The sequence below is a fragment of the Stegodyphus dumicola genome, chromosome 1, assembly GCF_044657685.1.
Source record: "Stegodyphus dumicola isolate Sdum_Otavi_A_Nest chromosome 1, ASM4465768v1".
NCBI lineage: Eukaryota > Metazoa > Arthropoda > Arachnida > Araneae > Eresidae > Stegodyphus > Stegodyphus dumicola.
The window spans coordinates 14,434,352-14,455,005 of NC_140768.1; the positions used below are offsets into that span (position 1 = coordinate 14,434,352).

At 34.2% G+C, this 20,654-nt stretch overlaps 1 protein-coding gene across 1 annotated transcript in view; it reads right to left on the minus strand.

Moving 5' to 3' along the window:
* The window catches only part of LOC118181021 (uncharacterized), a 101,958-nt gene extending 83,704 nt beyond the window's left edge, over positions 1 to 18,254 (minus strand). The window contains exon 1 of the mRNA XM_035350094.2: positions 17,656 to 18,254. Within this exon, the coding sequence (XP_035205985.1) occupies positions 17,656 to 17,687 (32 nt within the window). The 5' untranslated portion in view covers positions 17,688 to 18,254. The remainder of the gene's footprint in view (positions 1 to 17,655) is intronic.
* Positions 18,255 to 20,654: the final 2,400 nt, after the last annotated feature.

Here is a 20,654-nt window from a genome sequence, read left to right on the forward strand (position 1 = left end):
TTTGAATTTCTTACATATAGTGCATACATGAGCACATGTATTTCTGGAGACCCGGTATTGATAACAGAACAGTACCCGAACGTGTCTCATTTCCCCAATTTACGCAAGTGAGATTACAAAATTATACAATTCTCTACAAAATTATACAACAATGTAAGATTCGCATGCGTAAATATTATGTCATAAATGTATTTATTTTCCAATAGAAATTTAACATTTTCTAATCTTTTCCCCAGATTCGATAAGACAAATAAATTAAACCAAGAAAAAGTAGATCTAACTCGACCGGGGAATAGCAATGGTGGGAAAATGTTCCTCCTCGAACTCATTTCGAATTTCTTAGGAGGCGATAAAAACCACGAGAGGCCAATAGGAGCCGGAGCCCTTGATGAGATCTTGGTACTTTGCATTTTTCCTCTATTTTCACACTTCATTGATGCTGCATTTCCATCGGGGTTCCCAAGAATAAGCAGAGAGGAAGTTTAAATGGGAAGCTCTGGATAGCGGTAAGGGAGATCCCATTATATTGGAGAGAGGCAATCATTCACTGAAAACGAATGGCTATTTTTCCTCTCTTTCTCTAACCCAAACTTCCCCATTGCTACAGGATGCGATAACTTTTACGCACCTATTTTGCCATTTAAGATACCTTCACCACTTTTTGAACGCATATCAAACTCGAAAGTTGAAGAGGAGGGGCGGGTTGCTGTTGCCATGGCAGCAGAATTTATAAACAGAAGCATTTTAAAGACTAACTCTATGAAAATCTGAAGATAAGAAATTATAGCAACACCATGCACATTATTATAGTTACAATCATCATAGTAACAATAGTACTAATTATCATGGTAAATACGAAATTATCACAGTATCAATATGCACATTATCATAACTACAATTATCTTAGTAACAATAGTACTAATTATCAGAGTAGATAAGAAATTATTATAGTTGCAATTATCCTAGTAACAATATGCAATAAGTATGCATGTGGACTATTCAAATAAGAACTAAAATTGATACTGTTCTGTTATCAGAACCGGGTTCAGAAATGTATGTATGCATGTATGTGTTCATGTATGCAGATATATATATATATATATATATATATATATATATAAGTAAGAATGTAAATTTTGTATTTGAAGAGATATTGTTAAAATTAATTATTACGTATTTCCAAACTTGAGTTAATTTAAAGAAAACGAGGCAATTAATCATAATTAAAAATAAACTTAGTTTAGGACTAAGGACTTTTAAATATTTTTATTTCAACGGATTATGAAACTGACCCAAAACGACGGAAAAAAGTATTTGAACAATACAAATGTATGCAATAATTTTATTGCAAATAGTGTAACTTAAATTCTTCCATAATAACTAGTTCGCATAATTTATGTATAAATAAAAAATAGAGGGTTTTTTATCACCCATAACATACAAATATCAAGATATGTCAATATCAAGTACAATCGTGATATGTACAAATATCAAGATTCAAGGGAGAAAATGTATTTGAATTAAATAATTGTAGCTTAAAATTCAATAAAAGCAATACTAAAAATAAAATTTAATGTTCCGTAAAAGCCCATTGTTGTCTGTAATAGCCTGTAGTCTTCTTGACGTTAATTCTACTCACCTTTTGGTTAGATCTGATCATATATTTTCTTGTGTTTTCTAAAGAATATTTTTGAGGAGGAGGAGTGTGATTATGGCAAAGCCTCGAGAACTATCTGCCTAAGAGGAGGGATGCCTTCGTGGAGGACTTTCTAAGGGAAACTGGCTCGTATACACGTTACACATGGGGAAAACCACGAAAACGCCCATGCAGCCAGCCCGTTCGCGGGATTCGAACTTCGGACCGAACTACCAGTGTTCAGCGGCTTTTACCGCTCGGCCGCTAGTGGGCCCAGAATATTTTTGAATTAATTTTTATTTAACAATTTATGTTTTCTAGCTCCTTGATCCAAAATATACCACCAATTCCTAATCGAATTGAGATCAGGTTATTGAAGGGGGGGGAGTTTTCAGTGTATAAACCATAAGGAGGTGTGTGTGGGGGGGATAATGGCGAAGCCTCGAGGGCTATCTGTCTAAGGGGAGGGATGCCTTCGGGGAGGACTTTCTAAGGGAAACTGGCTCGTATATACATTACACATGGGAAAAACCACGAAAACGCTCTTGCAGCCAGCCCATTCGCGGGATTCGAGCCTCGGACCGAACTACCAGTGTTCAGCTACTTTACCACTCGGCCGCTGGTGGGCAAACCACAAAGAGGAAGTAATTCTTTTGTGATCCCAGCTGCATGTTTAGGATCATTATCTTATTTCAACCAGAAGTCATCTTAAATACCCAAGTTTGATATGCTTTGAAATTAATTATCTCGCAATATCTTTATGCATTTTCTCGCATTCAGAACTCCCCCAAGTTTTAATCAAATTACCCGTTCTGTTCCAGCTTATACTACCCCATAGCAAAATGCTGTCACCGCTATGCTCTATGAAACTGACCCATAACGACGGAAACATGACGGACATACAACGACGAAAACAACGGAAACAACGACGGACATACGACGGAAACAACGACGGACATACAATTTTAGGCTTTAGATCCGTTCTACTTTTTCTTCAAACAGTTTCGTTGTCAACGCATCCAAACAAGGAAAATTTACTACCACTAGTGAAAATAGTCTTTTCCTAAAATTCTAAAGGTTTATTGATAGATTGCTACAGAACGAAGCATTTAGTTACGAGTTTGTTTACTTATATACAGTATTTTCCGTGCATTCCTGGCTTCATATACGAATTTACGTAGGTAATTTCTTAGTGTTCGACGTGTAGCACAAAAAAAGATGCAAGCTTTTTGGGCATTTCTACACTTACTAATGAAAGCTTTAATTTTAACTGACCTTTTAATTATTCTGCTTTCTCTCTTGCTGTAAGAAGTTTTGACGCCTCTGACCTATTCCGATCTCTGATACTTCCAACAGATTCATATATTTACTTATCATATAATCAACAGTTCAAAAATTTAATCTTAAAATTTTTGCTATTTAACGATAAGTAGAGCCATTATTTCTTAAATTTACAATTCTATCATGCTTTACTTAAGTAAATTCTTTCTGCTTTTTGCACATTAAAAAATAATAGATTTGTAATTAAAGAAAAGGGGGGAATTGGAACTGATAATACAAACAGAACGTTCTAAAACAGATTGCATTTAGTTTTCTTTCACTTTCGGTATCTGAAGTTAAGATTCATCCTTTTTCATTAAATGTTCAAACACAATTGCAAAGTTTAGTTTTTTTTGACGTTGCGACAAGATTACGTAATAATTACTTTTTGTTTATTAAATAAGCTAATTTGAATTAGTTTATTATATAAAAATTTAATTTACACTATTTGCAATAAAATTACTGCATAAATTTATATTGTTCAAATAGAAATTTAATAATATTAAACAGAAATACTTATTAATATTAAATAGAATTCAAATAAATTTATTCCTCCACTGTAGATAACCAATTTCTTCCAAGTTTTTTATCATTAGCATTGTTAACGCTGTGTGGGATAGTCGTGCAAAAGAACTTTCAGCGGAGGGGCTTTCAGGCCCTGAACACTGGAAGTTCGATCCCTCGAGTCCCTGAACACTGGTAATGAGGTTCGAATTCCGCGAACAGGCTGGCTGCATGGGCTCTTTCGTGGTTTTCTCCATGTGTAACGTATTAATACGAGACAGTTTCTCTTAGAAAGTCCTCCACGAAGGCATACCTTCTTTCCTTGTAGTGCCTTAGGGCGAAACTCGTAAATAATAATAAAAGTGCTTTACATTTACTACCGTTGGGAAATGTCAATCAGCTCTCCGAATCGCGTTTAGCGGGGGAAGGGCATATCATGTGATTCTTATTGGTACATATACCTTATACGAAATACAACAATTACGGAAATACTTCAATGACTATTTATCTGAAGTTAGAGATTGGTGAGGTGAGGTATTTAATTATGGCCAAGCACACTAGGGCTATCTGCCTAAGAGGAGGGATGCCTTCATGGAGGACTTTCTAAGGGAAACTGGCTCGTATACACGTTACACATGGGGAAAACCACGAAAACGCCCATGCAGCCAGCCCGTTCGCGGGATTCGAACCTCGGACCGAACTACCAGTGTTCAGCGACGTTACCGCTCGGCCGCTGGTGGGCCAGTTTTGAGTTTGAGAAACAAAAATAAGTCTGCGGGGACCAAGTCAGGAGAGTACAATGGAACATTCGCAAACTCAAAACTGTGATCAAAGCATCTCTTTGGGGATGTTGAAGACATCAAGAAGAATGAATGTGACGTCGACATTGAAGAAACTTCCGAAAGAGGACTTGAAAAGGTTGTTTCCACACGTTATACAGCCGAGCACAGATGCGTATTCCGGCAGATGGGTATCGAAACATATTAAAAGGTTACGTTTTTCACATCATGTGTTCTTGTGTTATTTGAGCAGTCCTGAAAATTAATAGCCGCTCTTGTATTTATTAACACATGCGAAAACTATACGGTGTTCCAGATCAGTATTAATAAAATACTCGTACTATAGAATGACTTCTTTTTAGATAAATTAGTTATATTTAATCAAAAAGGCTTGGTTAAAAAGGTTCAACATATTTAAAATTTGTTCATGTTTTACTTACGTTAAACTCTTGCTTTAACGCAGCGAAAATTTCATTCATATGAAATAACTGGTATAAAGACGCTTTAAGGTTGCGTTTCCAAACATTACAATACTTATAATTAAATACGTGATAATCAAATGTAATATTTTTGCCAAAATATTACGAAGACTTGTGCTACTCTCTATCATTAGATAATCAATACAGAGGCTATTCACGCATTTTTTAGACGATGTATATTGTATTTACAAAACTAAATTACATAAAATTCTTGTGTTTTAAATGTTCTATTTGACATCCCTTATTCTGAACTATCTTTCGACACAACAATGTTCAGGATAATAATGCCTTTTGAATAGGCAGAAGAGATATTGTATCCCATTCCTCCCGAACAGCTTTCCAGAGTCCTGTTAGTGTTTTGGGACAACGTTTGGATAATGCAGTTTTTAAAAGTCCGAAAGCACAAAAATCCATAGCTGACACGTCGGGAGATTTGGTAGGGATATCAGTGCAGGGTATGGCCTTGATACCAGTTTTTTGTTTCATTTCTTTTAGGAAATTGACAGTGGATTTTGATGTGTGACTGCTAGCTTTGTCCTGATGGAGTCTCACAGATGGATGGCACTGTGTGTAAAGCGATGGTATTTCATTCTGAAAAATTGGCGATAAAATATGTTCCTGATAGTATTTGGAGTTAATCTTGACATTTTTTTGCACTCTCTTTATTTTTAACTTGCCATTATAAGAAAAATCAGCAACAATCATGAATCTCTTAGAAAAACATTCTTTCGATTCTTTAAACCCTGTACTTAAATTTTTTTCTCCCCTTTTATGATAATATGATAATAAACAATCATTTAAATACACCATGCTTCATCTACTGTGACAGTTGTTTTCCATTTTTCTATGGATAAGTGTTTCTCATATAGAATTCTGCAGCGTGTCCTGCGTTGAACGATATGCTTTGGAAGAAGACAATGCACATTGCGTTTTTTCGCTTTCTTAAGATTTAAATCAACGTTTATCATTTTGTTTACAGTGGACACCGAGCATTTTAATCATTTTGCAACTGTCCTTTGACTAAAGGGATTTTCTTTTAACATTCAACAACGTACCTTTGCAATAGTCGAAGATGTCCGTTTTTTCCTTGGATATTTGTTTGGAATTTGTGTCCCACTTGAGGCTCCAATTTGACGTTTTTTTCCTTCTTTTTGATGATATTACCTATCGACGCTTTAGATATCACAAAACCATGACTCTCACATCGTTTTTGGATAACGTTTTAACATCGCATATTTCTCTTCGGAAAGAGCGTAAATGTAGCCTTCGAACCACTGCTTTTTTAAATTCGCCCTTTTGAATAAAAACAAAACTTTCAAGCCACAGACGATAATTTTGACTTTTAAAAACATAGTACAATTGCAATTACTTCTTTTGCAGCAAACGAATTTTTATTACCGCTTACCAAAATCGTCTACAAAATGTGCGAACAACCTCTGTACAATAACTGCACATGAAAGTTCAATGAATATAAACGACAAAACTCACTATATTCTGACATTATTTACACTTTCCAATAATACGACAATAATGTATTTTAGCTCTGATACAATGAAAAAAACATTTTTTTTCTCATTTAAAAAAACGGATACTTTGGTATTATCACAGCCACCAGGTGTCAGTTTAGAGAATTTTTGAAGAAAAGGAATGGTAATTACAAATCGAAGAAATTTATTTCATATCATGAATGTTATTAGCTACATATTTTAAATTTTAGTTCAATATTTATCCCGTAAAACAATTTATAAAACTGCTTACAAAATAGTGTCATTCGTGTGTAAATTATTTAATCTACCAGTCTTACAAGTCATTTCTAACTCTTTCGAGCAGAATTTAACATTCATTATTTCTTTACTCCGGCAGTATACGAATCTGATGGCTGTAAATGCTAGACGACCGTTCTCGAACGAATTACCGCTTCGAATGCGACGTGTTTGTTACACTCTTTCACGTTGCATTTCCAAAAATGTTGTTTTCCAAAATAAATTATCAAATGCAAAACTTGTTTTCACCGTCTTGATGGCAAAATAATATATTCCTGTAAAACGTTCACAGAAATTTTGGTACTATTCGGTTTCGAGGGCCGTAAAACAATTGCAGCGAAAATGTACGCGCAGAAGCGCCAAATCTAGCAAACGCGCCCATTTAACACCGCGCCAAATCTAGCGTACGCGCAGATTTCAGATTGCGTAAGCTTATATAGTTCTATATTTCTTAATTGACGCCATTGAAATACTAGTTTAATTTTTAAATATTTTTTTTATTTTAAATCCTTTTTTGATATCCTATGGATTAACAATTTAGGAATTGCCCATGACAAAAACTCGGCAATAGAATTTTGGGTAAAGTACCCACTGCTTGACACTTTTAAGAACTGAACATACTCGGTATCCATGTGCACATCGACTCATTTTTACTTAAAAATCCTAGAATTGCACAAAAATGGCACTGCGCACACCCTCAACTTTATCTATGTACGCATCGACTTATTTTCACTTAAAAAGTAAAAGAAAATTGACAAAAATCCAATTGTTTTTACCCTTGTAAAAAGCGGCAAACAAATAAGTGGGCGATTCTGCACTTTACCGAGATTATTTTCAAAGAAAAGGCATTATTCATTATAGAAAATTACGTTTGAACAACCAACGAGACGAAATTATGCTTTAGCGATAAGTCGGTAGCGAAATAGCGATGCAGGCATCCATTCAGTTATGTTTAGCAATTTTTATATAAATTATAATAATGATCTGAAATAGTTATTTACTCTTATGCTTCCATTCAGTCTTTTTCATATACATTATAATAATAAAAAAGTATTATATGAAATTAACCTTTCATCTAAATTAAAACATCAATCTTAAATAGTTATTTACTATTATACTTCCTTTCTTGCCGGAATTATGTTTGGCAGCATTGGCATCAACAATAGTTTGGCAATTTTTTACGGCCCTCGAAAACGAATATTACCGAAATTTCTTCGTTTGCAGTCAAAATCACACAAACGCATATTTCAAAATTCGGCTGAAGACAAAAAATATCGCAGTTTGCTTTTAAAGCTTCGAATACAACCAGAACAGCAACGAAAAGGGCGAAATTGTTTACTCAAACTTATTAGTTATCGATATAGTCAAGAATTGTTATAAGGATAATGGCCATAGTTGGACGACTTATGAAAATTTGGCGATTACCAATGTGGTTGAGATAATTACCAAAGAATACAAAAGCGTTGTTTTAGAACACTTGATTCTATGCCATTTGCTCGTTCTTACTTAAGCAAATTCTGGTTAAATGGGACTTTATTTTAGTATATATTTATGTAGTATTATAGTTATAAGCTTAGAAAAATGCATATTTTGAATTGTGGAACTATTAATTTTGATTTAATTTGTTGTACTTGTATTGCCATCATTTGTTTATTGAAGTATGAAAAATATATATATATATAAATTCCTGCATTCAGGCTCTTACAAAACTTTAATCTCCTTCATTACATTTGGCCCTTCAACACTAAGTTACTAGGTACTAAAACGAACACGCAGTTTTGCATTCTAAAGCATTTCTTATTATTTTATAATTTCTTTAAAAAAAAATCACTCATTCGGGTATTCTTGAAACAAAACTTCCGAAATGCTGGAAAGTCACTTGCATATCATCATGTTTCATTTCCCTCACATTCATAATTTATCGGCTAATTTTATATCACGATGTGTTTCACAATGACCGTTCAAAACAACTCAAAACATTCTGTTCAAAAACATTTAATTTTCAATGTTATAAGACATTCCTAGTTGGAAATTACGCAGCGAGTCTTTGAACAACAGATTTGATGATTGCTTTGCTGTTTAATGCTACAGAACACCACGAATTCTTTTTAAAAATGAATCGCAATATAACTAAAATTTTATACCAATGAAATAAATGATAAGCTTACTTATTTCAGTAAAATTTGCATAGCAGGGAAAATCTTAATTTTCAGGCATTTAATTTTATTTTTGAATGTCTTTAAAATAAAGACCATCTTTTCCTCACATCCCTGATTTTCTTGCTTCCTTCAAGAAGTATACTATATAGTACGGGATGAAAAACGTATGAAATGCTGATTCTCAAATAGACAATTGACTTGAAAAAAATTTGACAATTTCTTGCGTGAATGATAATGCAAGAATTCTGTCTTTGGAAAAGTTTCGGAATTTTTTTCTAAAGCTCTTTAATTCGGGATTATCAAAATAAGATTAACAGAACTGAAATTTTTAAACGGCATTCGCTCGAAATTCGTATTGATATATTTTTTAATTGAATATTTAAATTCTTTGGGCTCCACATAGTATTTATTACACAAGGGTTACAGAGATAAGTAAAAGAAAACAAATACAACAAAACAACACAAAATAAAATGAACTTACAAATACATGGATGACACGTAAGATATAAATATACAGAAGAGAGAGAATGTGATTTTATCTTGAACAAATACATGAAGAGGGGGATGAAATGTAATGTTCACAGAGTTCGACTTAAAAACGAGTTCTTATCGTAGTTCCGTAAGTTTTGAATAATAAAACAAATGATGTTCGACATTTCGCACTCCCTCAAAGCTGCAGGAACACAAGTCGCATAACAATGGCAGTGTTTTAAACACAATCTCTTCAGATACGAGTTGAAATTATGCTGTTCAGTTAAAATTTTTTTAATTTCAAGATTGCAGAAAAAACATTTATTGTTCAGTCTGTGAGGAATGGAAGGAAGAAATAATTTAGTCAAGGAGGCAGTAGTAGAATTTCTGCATAATTATTTCACTTCAGTATTGTTGTAGTTATCAGTTGAAAATATTTTTCTCCTAAGTATCGGTATGGCATAGTGTTCTTTGTTTCAAATTAAATAATAAATGCACTAAAACTTGAAGCTACTTTATTTAAATTCAGCTCTCAAAAGGCGGATTTTAATTGTTAACCTCGAATAATAATATATTAGGAAAAAGTTTACGTCAAATTAGAAATGACTCCAAGGGAATACAGTGGCTTTATTATAACATACTGTCTTCAAAATTTCATAAATTTCAAACACTGCAATTTTTGAAAAAAATTAAAAATTTAGCTCCATTTGAAATGTTACAAATTCTGACAGCAACCAGCCTCATATTTAACTCATTACATATATTTTTTATCTGTGGAATTTCAACTAAGATTATCAGTGCACCTACAATATGAAATTAAAAATTTGCGCAAGTCTTAAATAATTTGTCTAGTAAGAAAATACTGAGAACAAATTTAACATACAAGTCACCGAAATATTTTAGCAATAGTTTGGATACTGTTAGCTTAGGGAGAAAACTGTAAGCAAATCCGCCGAGAGTTTTAATTGGAACAACGCAGAAATATACGAGCAGTTCTTTTTCACCTACGAGAAATAATACGCTTCTAGCGAGCAGTATGCAACCTTGAAGTTTTGCCATCTCTTGCAGAAATCCTCTAGAGGTGCATGGGAAATGCTACAACACATATGAAAAAATTAAATATAGCAACAAGGATAAAGCTAAGGTCTAATCTTTGGAATATGTTAACAGGTAGTTTGGCGACATTTTGGTAAGGCGATTAAGGTTACTAGCTAGGACTTTAGCTGTGTACATGGATAAAGTCGAGTGTGCGCAATGCCATTTTTGTGCAATTCTGGGATTTTTTTTTAAGTGAAAATAGGTCGACGTGTACATGGATGATAACGTGATGTGCAATTCTTAAAAATGCGGTAAGCAGTTTGCAATTCTGCACTTTCTCCCAATTTCGCACCTAATCTTCGTCATGATTAAGCACTTTTGTTCCATAAAAGTTCTATTTGCCTTTACTTCGTGAAAACAAAATGGCGTCCAAAAGAAAACTAGCAGGTTGCTGTAGCAGGGTTGGACGCCAAATTTTCGCCAAAAATTGCCAAGTTACCATAATTCGAAGATTAACACAGAAATCCTCTAGAGGTGCATGGGAAATGCTACAACACCTATGAAAAATTAAATATTGCAACAAGAATAAAGCTAAGATATTTATCAAAATCAATGTAATTTCGATGGTTTAAACAATTTAAAGAAGGCCTTATTTCGTTTTCAAAGCAAGATAGTTTGGGTGATCCTGTTAGTGGACTGAACAAACTGCAGGATATACAAGGTTATTCCAACTTGTTTTTACAAATACTGGGGGTGATAGTACTCATCCAGGTGAGCAATAATTACCATAGAACACAGGATCTCATTCCACTCTGAGAGGCAGAAAAGATGAATACTAGAATCCCAAACTAAACTTACAACAGTGTTGGGAGAGCGAATGAAATACACCAAACGTTGCACAATCAGCTTAGTGAGAACCTCTCAGAGTGTGCACAAAACGGATAAAATAGATAACTTAGTGTCCATGTGTCTAGCTCAGACTTTGATGGCAAGCACTCAAATGCACATCTTTGGTTGGCAAGGTCTCAACCTCGCAAACGATTGCAACAAGTTAATTATCTAAATTATTAAAGGGAAATTATCTATTATGTGGAAAAACTGCTACCTGGATATCAAGTACCAAAAAGGTAGCACTTTTTTACCCTATTTCTATCTTCTATCCTGTCCTCCTGGACTTACTGTACTGCGCTCATTTTACTTGAAGAGCCCTTTTATGGGATACGAAGCATGAACACAGCGTGGACTTTTCATGCTGATCTCGGCATACAGTAGAAGATGGAGTTAATCGATAGTATTCAGCCCTTGATTAGATAATTGTTGCAATCATTTGCGAGGTTGAGTCCTTGCCAACCAAAGATGTGCATTTGAGTGTTCGCCATCAATGTCTGAACTCGAATTAACACTCGAACGCCAAGTTATTGGTTTTACCCGTTCTGTGCAAACTTTTTTGTGCAAGTTTTTAACTAAACTCATTGTGCAACCTTTGATCTTGTTCATTCGCTCTCCAAACACTGTTTATGTTGAGGTTGGAATTCTAATAATCCTCATTTCTGCTTCTCAGAGTGGAATGCGACCCTATGGTAATTATTGCTCATCTGGATGAGTACATCAATTTGTAAAATCCCTTTAGAATGACCCTGTATAGCCGTCTTCATCGTTTGAAATGATCGCCAAGTAAGTACCTGGCAGATATTGTACACATTTGTATCTCAGCGTATGTATCATTTAGCATGATCGTCTGCACATGAGATAAGACATACTAGTTGGGTTTGTAAACTCAACTCATAAACAACAGCTAGGTATCTAATGGTCGGTAGATATGTGTCGAGAACCTGGATGCGGGTCACAGCGATCCATATTTAAAGTCTATCCTTACTGCTGATGAGTGCTGATTACCTACCTCTACCACCCTGAACTCGAACAGAAAAAACACTCACTTAAGAAAAGGCCAAAATTGTAAAATCAGCGGGGAATGTCTGTTCTTTCTTTCTTTCAGTACCATGCTTTAAAGGCTTTGGGCATGGAATCCCTAAATATGCAACTGTTACTAATTAGTATTAAGTGATTACTTTAAAGAACCTAATGGAACATACTATACTTAAGATAACTTATACATACTATCAATATATACGGTAAAACACCGAAATCTGGAGAATGTCGACATTCACATAGTCCCTTGGTGTATGTCCGAAATATTTTCCAAATCCTGTTATTTCTGACTTACACCGGTGAATGTCGACATTCACCATGTACGTACTAATGGTGAATGTTGAACATATAAGAATATTATATTTCCTTCTCCGTAATTCATTCGCGAAAAAACGCACTTGAGACTCGGAATAAGAACTTAAAACACACAGTACATTCAAAATGAGAATGGAAATTAATAGAAGTTATAAACTTACCAAATTATGTGATTCAAATCTTATTTATTCCAACAACTTAAACTATTATGACACTTTGAACTGCACAAGAGGCCGTTGTTTTTACAACTGCATTTTATTTGTGGAACACTTCCTTTTGGAATGGCAGCGTGTACATATACTCCTCTCTTTTCGACCTACACCAGAGCATATCTGTGATTGTCGACATACACCGGTGAGGGTGCGAATGTACAAGAATGTAAAGAAATATTCGATCTTTCACCGACGTATTTGGTGAATGTTGACATTCTCCGGTGAAAGTCGATATTCTCCAATTCCGGTCTTTCAAGGTAACATATACATAACTATAAATATAAACGACAAACTTCAAGTATCTGGTATATATGCATGTATGTATTGATGTTTTCATGTACGTGAGTAATTATGCATATGTGTGTATACACATACATACGGCACATGGATACATACATTGTTCGGATAACAGAAGAGTACCTCTTTAATTTATCTTAAATTCGAAGCTACCAGGACTACGCTTAGATGCATCAAAGGCTGTTTTAAAGGTTGAATAAGACTGTTTTAAGCAAGAAGTGTTCCAAAAGCACAGGCATAGTAGGACAAGTGTTTAACACAAGGCTGTTTAGAAAAAGACTATGTTGATAGAATCTGAAGATTTAAAGCTTAACAAATTTATTCTCATTCTTTTTTGAGTACCTCTTATATATGTAACATATTTGTAGAAAATAGATATAATAGGTACTTATGTATTAAGGTGCAGTTTGACAAATTGGGTAAAGTGCAAAATCGTCCAATTATTTGCTTGGCACATTTTACAAGAGTAAGAAGAATTTACTTTTTGTCAATTTTCTTTGACTTTTTAAGCGGTAATAGGTCGATGTGTATGTGGATAAAGTCAAGGGAGTGATGCCATTTGTGTGCAATTCTGGGATTTTTTTTTTAGTGAAAATAGGTCGATGTGTACATGGATACCGAGTATATGCAATTCTTAAAAACGTGCCAAGCAGTGGGTGATACTGCACTTTCGCCGACAAATTTTTGATAAAAAAGAAAGTGATTTAATGGCAGAAACTAACTTGTTACATAGATATTTCACGTTTTAATTTGGTATCAATTTCGAAAAATCACTCAATAATCCTGCTGTTGCTTTAGTTTCTTTTCTCTTCTGGTGAGAATTTCGCGGCGAAGGTTTTTAAGAATAGTTTCAAAGATGGTTACATGGCTCGTTAAAACTGAAGTGTTTTTATACTCATATCTTATGAGTTTTGCGAATTTGAAAAATTTAGCGATTTCTACTAAGCAAATGTTTGCAATAATACACAAATGCTATGTGTATACCATATTTGTGTGTCCATAGCACACTTTCATAACAGTGCATATAGTTTCCCCCTCACCAATTAGAACCCTGCTTGTGTGATTCTGATCGAGGACTTTTGCTGCTTTCAGTATGCGCGAATTGAGAATTTCGCCTTGCAGGAAAAGGTAGTAATAACTGTTTCAGAGTATTTCGAATAATGAAGAGAAATCAATCAGATGATATCCATTTCTGGCCTTAGCATGCATGAAATTATCAGTTATTCAAACTTTTAGGTTACTCTAACAGAACCGTTTTTCTGGTTTGGATCAGATAGACACAAATATGCGGGAGTGGATTAAGTTTAACCAAAACTTTCTACCTTCAAAACATCACTTATTCTGAAAATTTAAGAATTTTCTACCGGATTATTTCTCTGTTTATTATGTAAAACAATTTAATAAGAAAATTAATCAAGGGCAACTTTTAACTACCTTTTGAACCATTATAGAGTTCTTTCACCTATTTTGAAAAATCAAATCATGTAGTAAGATTATTTCTCTGCTTAAACCAATTTGCTAAGAAAACTAAGCGAAGATAATTTGGCGAATTAAATAACTATGCATTATTTTCTGTAAATGCTTTTCACATTACTAAACATCAATATTTTAAATTTTGTAAAGCTATCGCTTTGAAGTGCCTATGAACTATTATAGAATTCTTTGGCTTATTCGGAAAAAATCTCGTATTCTTACACATAACATCCTAAAATCTACATACTAAATTTTCTTTAAACTCTTCACCACGCGAGGCCGTGTAAAATCGGGGTAAGTTTAAAATTTGCCGGGCAGAGTTAAATATTTTCACAACCTTATCAAGACTGGTAAAGACAAAAACATTCAAATTAGTATTTCAATATATATTCGAATTAAAATTATATTCAGTAAAAAGTGATTATTGAGGGCAGTTTTTCTCGAAATAAAACTATCGCCTCAAAATAAAACAATAAAGCCTCAAAATAAATTAAACCGTTGTATATTTCAAATTTGTTGTTTTTATTTATCTTTCCTTTTTTACTCTAAAACTAAAAGAAGGAGTTAATAAAGTATAAAATACTTGAAGCTCAAATCTTTGAGCTCCGAAAATGATGAACGCTTTTGTTAAACAATTGCTTGCCTTTATTTGCTATATGCTTATAGCATTTGGTACCCAAAACATGAAGTTAATTAAACATTAACCATTTTGTTACGAATTTGGATATTTCTGAAAAGTAAATTTCATAAACTAAACATTTTCTGTAACATATGAGCTATTTCCGAGTATAAAGATCCCAGAAAATGTTAAAATCTAGATTGTGCATCAAAACATCTGAAACAAGCATATAAATAATGTGAATTCTTGCCAAGCAATATCTTTTCGCCTATTAACACATTCTCGCAATTGTACAACGAAATATCTAAAACAGGCATACAAATAATAGGAATTCTAGCTAAGCAATATATGTTCAGCTATTAACACATTTTCTAGAAATCTGACGCCAATAATAAGAAGCTGACATTAAACGAAAAATTTTGGCACGAAATTTTGGGTCATCATCTGTATTACCAACTACAAGGAAATATACAGTATCTCACTGATACTGGGCGAGCTGCTATGTTAGGCAGAACTGCATATAGCCGACTGATAAAGATTGATAAATACATTCAGGAAACTTGCATAAAAATTATGAAAATTCATTAGTTTCACAGTGTTAATAAGAAATGCAAAACACTTTTAAATATTAAGAAAGATTTAATTTGATCTTTAATTTTATTTCGGATTGAAGAGTGAACACGGCTTTTTAAATATTTCACATTAGATTTTTCGCTCTGTGGCAAAGCTTCAGGAATTTGTATTACTATCACAGGAGCCATATTTTATAGTATTAAAAGATAGATAAGTATACATTTCCAAAACGTTAGCTGGCCTTATATAGTAGAAAAAATTAAATCTGAAAGATTTTAAATATAAGCAATCCAGTTTTAAATTCGCCTACATTTAATCGAAGCACATCCGTAAAATGCCATACAAAATAGTTTGGACGATTTAAAGCTGTACAAAGTATTTGGGATGTACAAAGATCAACTAATTTCTACTGAACTACCATTTTAAATGAATTTTCAAAATATTGCATTTTTTAAAACAAATCGGCTAATCTTTAGATTATGGTAACAGGTAGTTTGGCGACATTTTGGTAAGGCGATAAATTTTGGTAAAGGTTACTAGGCTAGGACTTAACAATAATCTGAGAAGTACACAGTTCGAATCGCTGATTATTTTGTCTCAGAGAAATGAGAGATCATGAGACATGTAATGTGACATTTTCCGGAAAATTCCAATCGGGATTTTAGCTATTAAGCACTTAGAAACAATTTCGCTGCTAAAGTGCAGAATCGTCCATTTATTTGGTTGGCGCTTTTGACATCAGTAAGAAAAATGGGATTTTTGTCAATTTTCTTTGACTTTTAAAGTGAAAATAGGTCGATGTGTACATGGATAAAGTCAAGCGTGTGCGGAATGGCATTTTTGTGCAATTCTGGGATATTTTTTTCAAGTGAAAATAGGTCGACGTGTACATGGCTTTATTATTCAATTCTTAAAAACGCGGCAAGCAGTGGGCGATTCTGCACTTTCTTCCAATTTTGCACTTAATCTTCGTCATGATTAAGTACTTTTGTTCCATAAAAGTTCTAGCATAAGCGTAATTCGGCTAGCAGATTGTTGGAAAAAAATGTTAAGAAAAAAAAAAAAAAAAAAAAAAAAAAAACATGCCTTTACTTCGTGAAAACAAAATGGCGTCCAAAACAAAACTAGCAGGTTGCTGTAGCAGGGTTGGTCGCCAAATCTTAGCCAAAAAATCGCCAAGTTACAATAATCCAAAGATTAACCTTTTATAAAATAAGACTAGCCCTTGACAGCGATTTTTGTATTTGACATATTCCAACAACTTTATTACTCTTAGTATGGATTAATTTGGAATAAACCTCATTTACGATAATAAGCACTATAATTACACTGATATTGCGTTTTGATTGACAATGCTGCGGATTTTATGTTTAAGGCAAATGGTTTAATCCTAGTATCCGGTGCACACGGGATTTGGCAACTTTATGATGAGCAGTAAAAACGGGACATATACAATGAGTAGTTAATGGGTCATTCATAGAAAATATATAGTTAAACATAGTATATACTATGTATATACACACATAGTATATAGTGTATAGTATATATATATAGACGTTCTTTTTTGGTGTTGGCGATAATTTTCAAAATCGCGTCAAGGCTGCACCGTATACTAGGATTTTACCACACAAATAACTCTGAATATAAATGAAAATTTGCACAACTATATTTGTATAATTCTGTTAGAAATTTAGCTATTCAACCATACACTTCTGCCTCGGATTCATGTCTGAATTCGGATAAATTACATATAATTTTGTACTTCCAAATTAAAACTGTTTCAAACTGTTAACATTCATATTGAAAAACCAATTATGATTAAAGATTCCCTGCATGATATTTCTTTGCAGGCCTTTTACATGCATAATCACAAAACAGTTACTTCTTTACATGTTCAAATACATCGTAATTCCAGAAACAAGACTCGCATTACTCAAAAAAGTAATCATACAGTTGAATTTATATTATATAATGACCAATTTGAATTTCGGAAGTTAGATCAGTTGATTTTTACATTCATTGCCTGAGCAGAAATACCCATCATAATGTAACAAAATGTTTTTTGGTAATAAATTCAAATCCACTTACCTTTTATCATCCGTGATTTCACCCAAAGTCATGATGTGATTGTGGAAAGAGTCTCTGGAAGGACAGTTAACATTCAATTGCTGAAGCAGCACATGCAGATTACTTTTGTCACTGTCACCAATACTAATACACTGTCATTGTCAATTACCAACATATTGTCACTGTCAAGTACCAACACATTGTCACTGTCACTAATACACCAAATTTCGGATATGAAATTTAAACAGTTATGAAGTATTTAAGCACTTGAAGTTACAAAATGGCACCAAAGCGAAATACGCTATCTTAAAAATCCACACTCTTGATACAATCTGTTGCATTTGAGTCTGGAACAGAAGCACGAAAGCTGCTCAAGAGTCCCTTTTGCCAAGGCACAGAACTGATTACTACGCAGTTAAAAATTCTGAGTTTTGTACATAAGTCATTACAAATGAAAAGTGATTTAATTTAGGACGTTACGACGTCTTTGCCAAATTAACACATACTACTCAAACAGACTGCTGAAGTAGTTGGATATTTCTGGCATGAAAATATCCGAAGATAAGAATCATTCGTATTGCTATGATTGCAACAGCGCAGTGCTCAAACTCTTCAGTCGAAACGAAGCAAAAGTGTTGCCAGATATCCCTTGATTTTCATTGGCTAGCGTATTCCAAAATGAAATGCAAAGAATGCAAATTTACATACCTTAAAACAGCCGTGCCCAACCTTGTGCTCGCCGACCGTTTTGTTTGTGCTCGCCAGCCCGATTAAGGCCCATTTACACTAGCGGAACTTTGAGGCTAAGAAACGCAGGCGAATTTGAAGACTCGTTTGAGAGCTTTTAAACAGCAATTTTTTCGTATTATGAGGGAATATTTAACTCTTAAACTCTTGAATAATGTTATAAGTTAGGCTGTTTATTTAAATGTGTACATATTCAGTTTCAGTTTAAAAAAAAAGAGTAACATTTTCGCCATTTAGTGAAGCTAGCAACTTCCGCGTACATTTCTTAGGCTCAAAGTTCCGCTAGTGTAAATGGGCCTTTTGGTACTATGAAAAAAAAATATTTTTTAAATAACCATACATTTATATTTCTTAATTGTTAAAATGTGGTAAGCGTTTATAGTCATAAGAGATATCTTGCAAGACGTTACAAAATAATTAATTGCTGACTGATCAACTTGATAGCCAGCATGGAATCTTATTGCTTCATTTCGACGTTAGATGGCTCAGCAGGCGAAAAGTACTTCAACGATTTGTAGAACTTCTTTCGCCAATAAAGCAGTTTTGGGAATCCGAAAATGAAAGTTATAAAGAATTGGACGATAATAATTGTTATCCGATCTGTATCTTCTCAAGGATATAACAGCTAAACTGAGCAAACTGAACGAAAATCTCCAGGGAAAAGAAAAAAAAAAAAAAAAAACTCTTTCAATTAACTGGGACTGTAACTGCTTTTCAGACAGAGTCAAATTTGTGGATCAATCAGATGAAAGAAAAACTATTTCACCCATTTTCAGAATTTGTCAAGCCATACTAACTCTTTGAAAACCGGAAGTTGTCGCTAACCTGTATGCATAAAATACCGAACCGCCCGAAAAGGTTTGAGCAATTTACTTCCCTCCCCATCCATTAATGCACAAAGAAGAGTGAAGTTTTCAAATGTCATCCTGTCTACTTCCCAACAAATAAAGATAAAAAACCACAAATAAATCCTTTTAGGACAAGCTGTTTGCAATAAACTGATACAATGCGTTTGGGAAAGCTGCACCTGCTGCTGCATACCTTAGGGGAGAGAAGAAAACAACATCGGAATTTCGGCCGTTTTGGGCAATTGTGGTCGTTTGAATGAAAGGCCGTCTGGGGCGTTATGGTCTTCAAAGAATTAATAACTACAAGGCAATTGAAACAGAGAAATACTCGGTAAACCTAAATGCACTGAAAAATAATTTTGAACTCCGCTTCCCTGATTTCCATAAAGTTCAACCAATATTATTATTCATCTCAAACCCATTTGGCGAAATTAATATTTCAGACGTATCACATAAGATTGGAAATATGCTTAACAAAAATGTTGATGTTTTGGAAATGTGCTCGCGATAAGCCAAAGGTTGGGCACTACTGACCAAAAGCTTAACTCTTTGAGATACAAGAACAGGCAATAATCGTTTTCAACAAAACTCTTGTTTTATTTATTATATAAGGTGTCAAAATGAAATTAAATGCGACAGTTACACATATTTTGTCCAAGACGTGTGAAAACAAATGACCACTTTTGTTGGTTAGTGTTAGTAACCACCGCCCACAGAAAGCATCTCTACAAATCAGTCTCTATGAACCTCCAGGGAAAAGAATGTAACCCTCTCCGGAATACTGGTTTACCGCAGTACTGTCCACGAGACTACCGGCTATTCCCCATCACAGATGCTCTTCGGTCGTTACCTTCGTCTGCCTTGTGATCTTTTGTTTGGTCGCCTTCCGGGTGCTCCTTCATCGCCTGAGGAATATATTCAAGATCTCCAGTCATGCAAACAATATTTCTTTTTGAAGCAGAGTGCAACTTTGCATGTGCTGCATTCCCACACTGTTCTTACAGGCTTTTTCTTGGTGGTGCAGAGTATACATCGTCGTGATGTTGTTTTGGATGGCTGATGTTTTATTTTCTTGAAGACGAATTGCTGCATCAACTACTGGCTCATGTTTGTTGACTGCCATGTAGCGAGCTATAAGGGAACTTCAGAAGCGGTCACTCTTGAAACCCACTCACACGAGTGAGTAAGAAGCTCAATAGAAAAGGTGGTTACTGTAGGTAACCACCGCCCTTCAAAGGGTTAGGGATAGAGATGAGATAATGGCTAGATTATTGGTAAACAGAATCTTTATGTACCGTACATTCCGGGGTACAACGCGAACATTCAATGCAAAAAATAAGATTGAAATTTACGGCTGCACGTTATACGATGGATATAAAAATGAAAGATTTAAAATAAGGCAAACAATCAGTATGCGAAAATTAG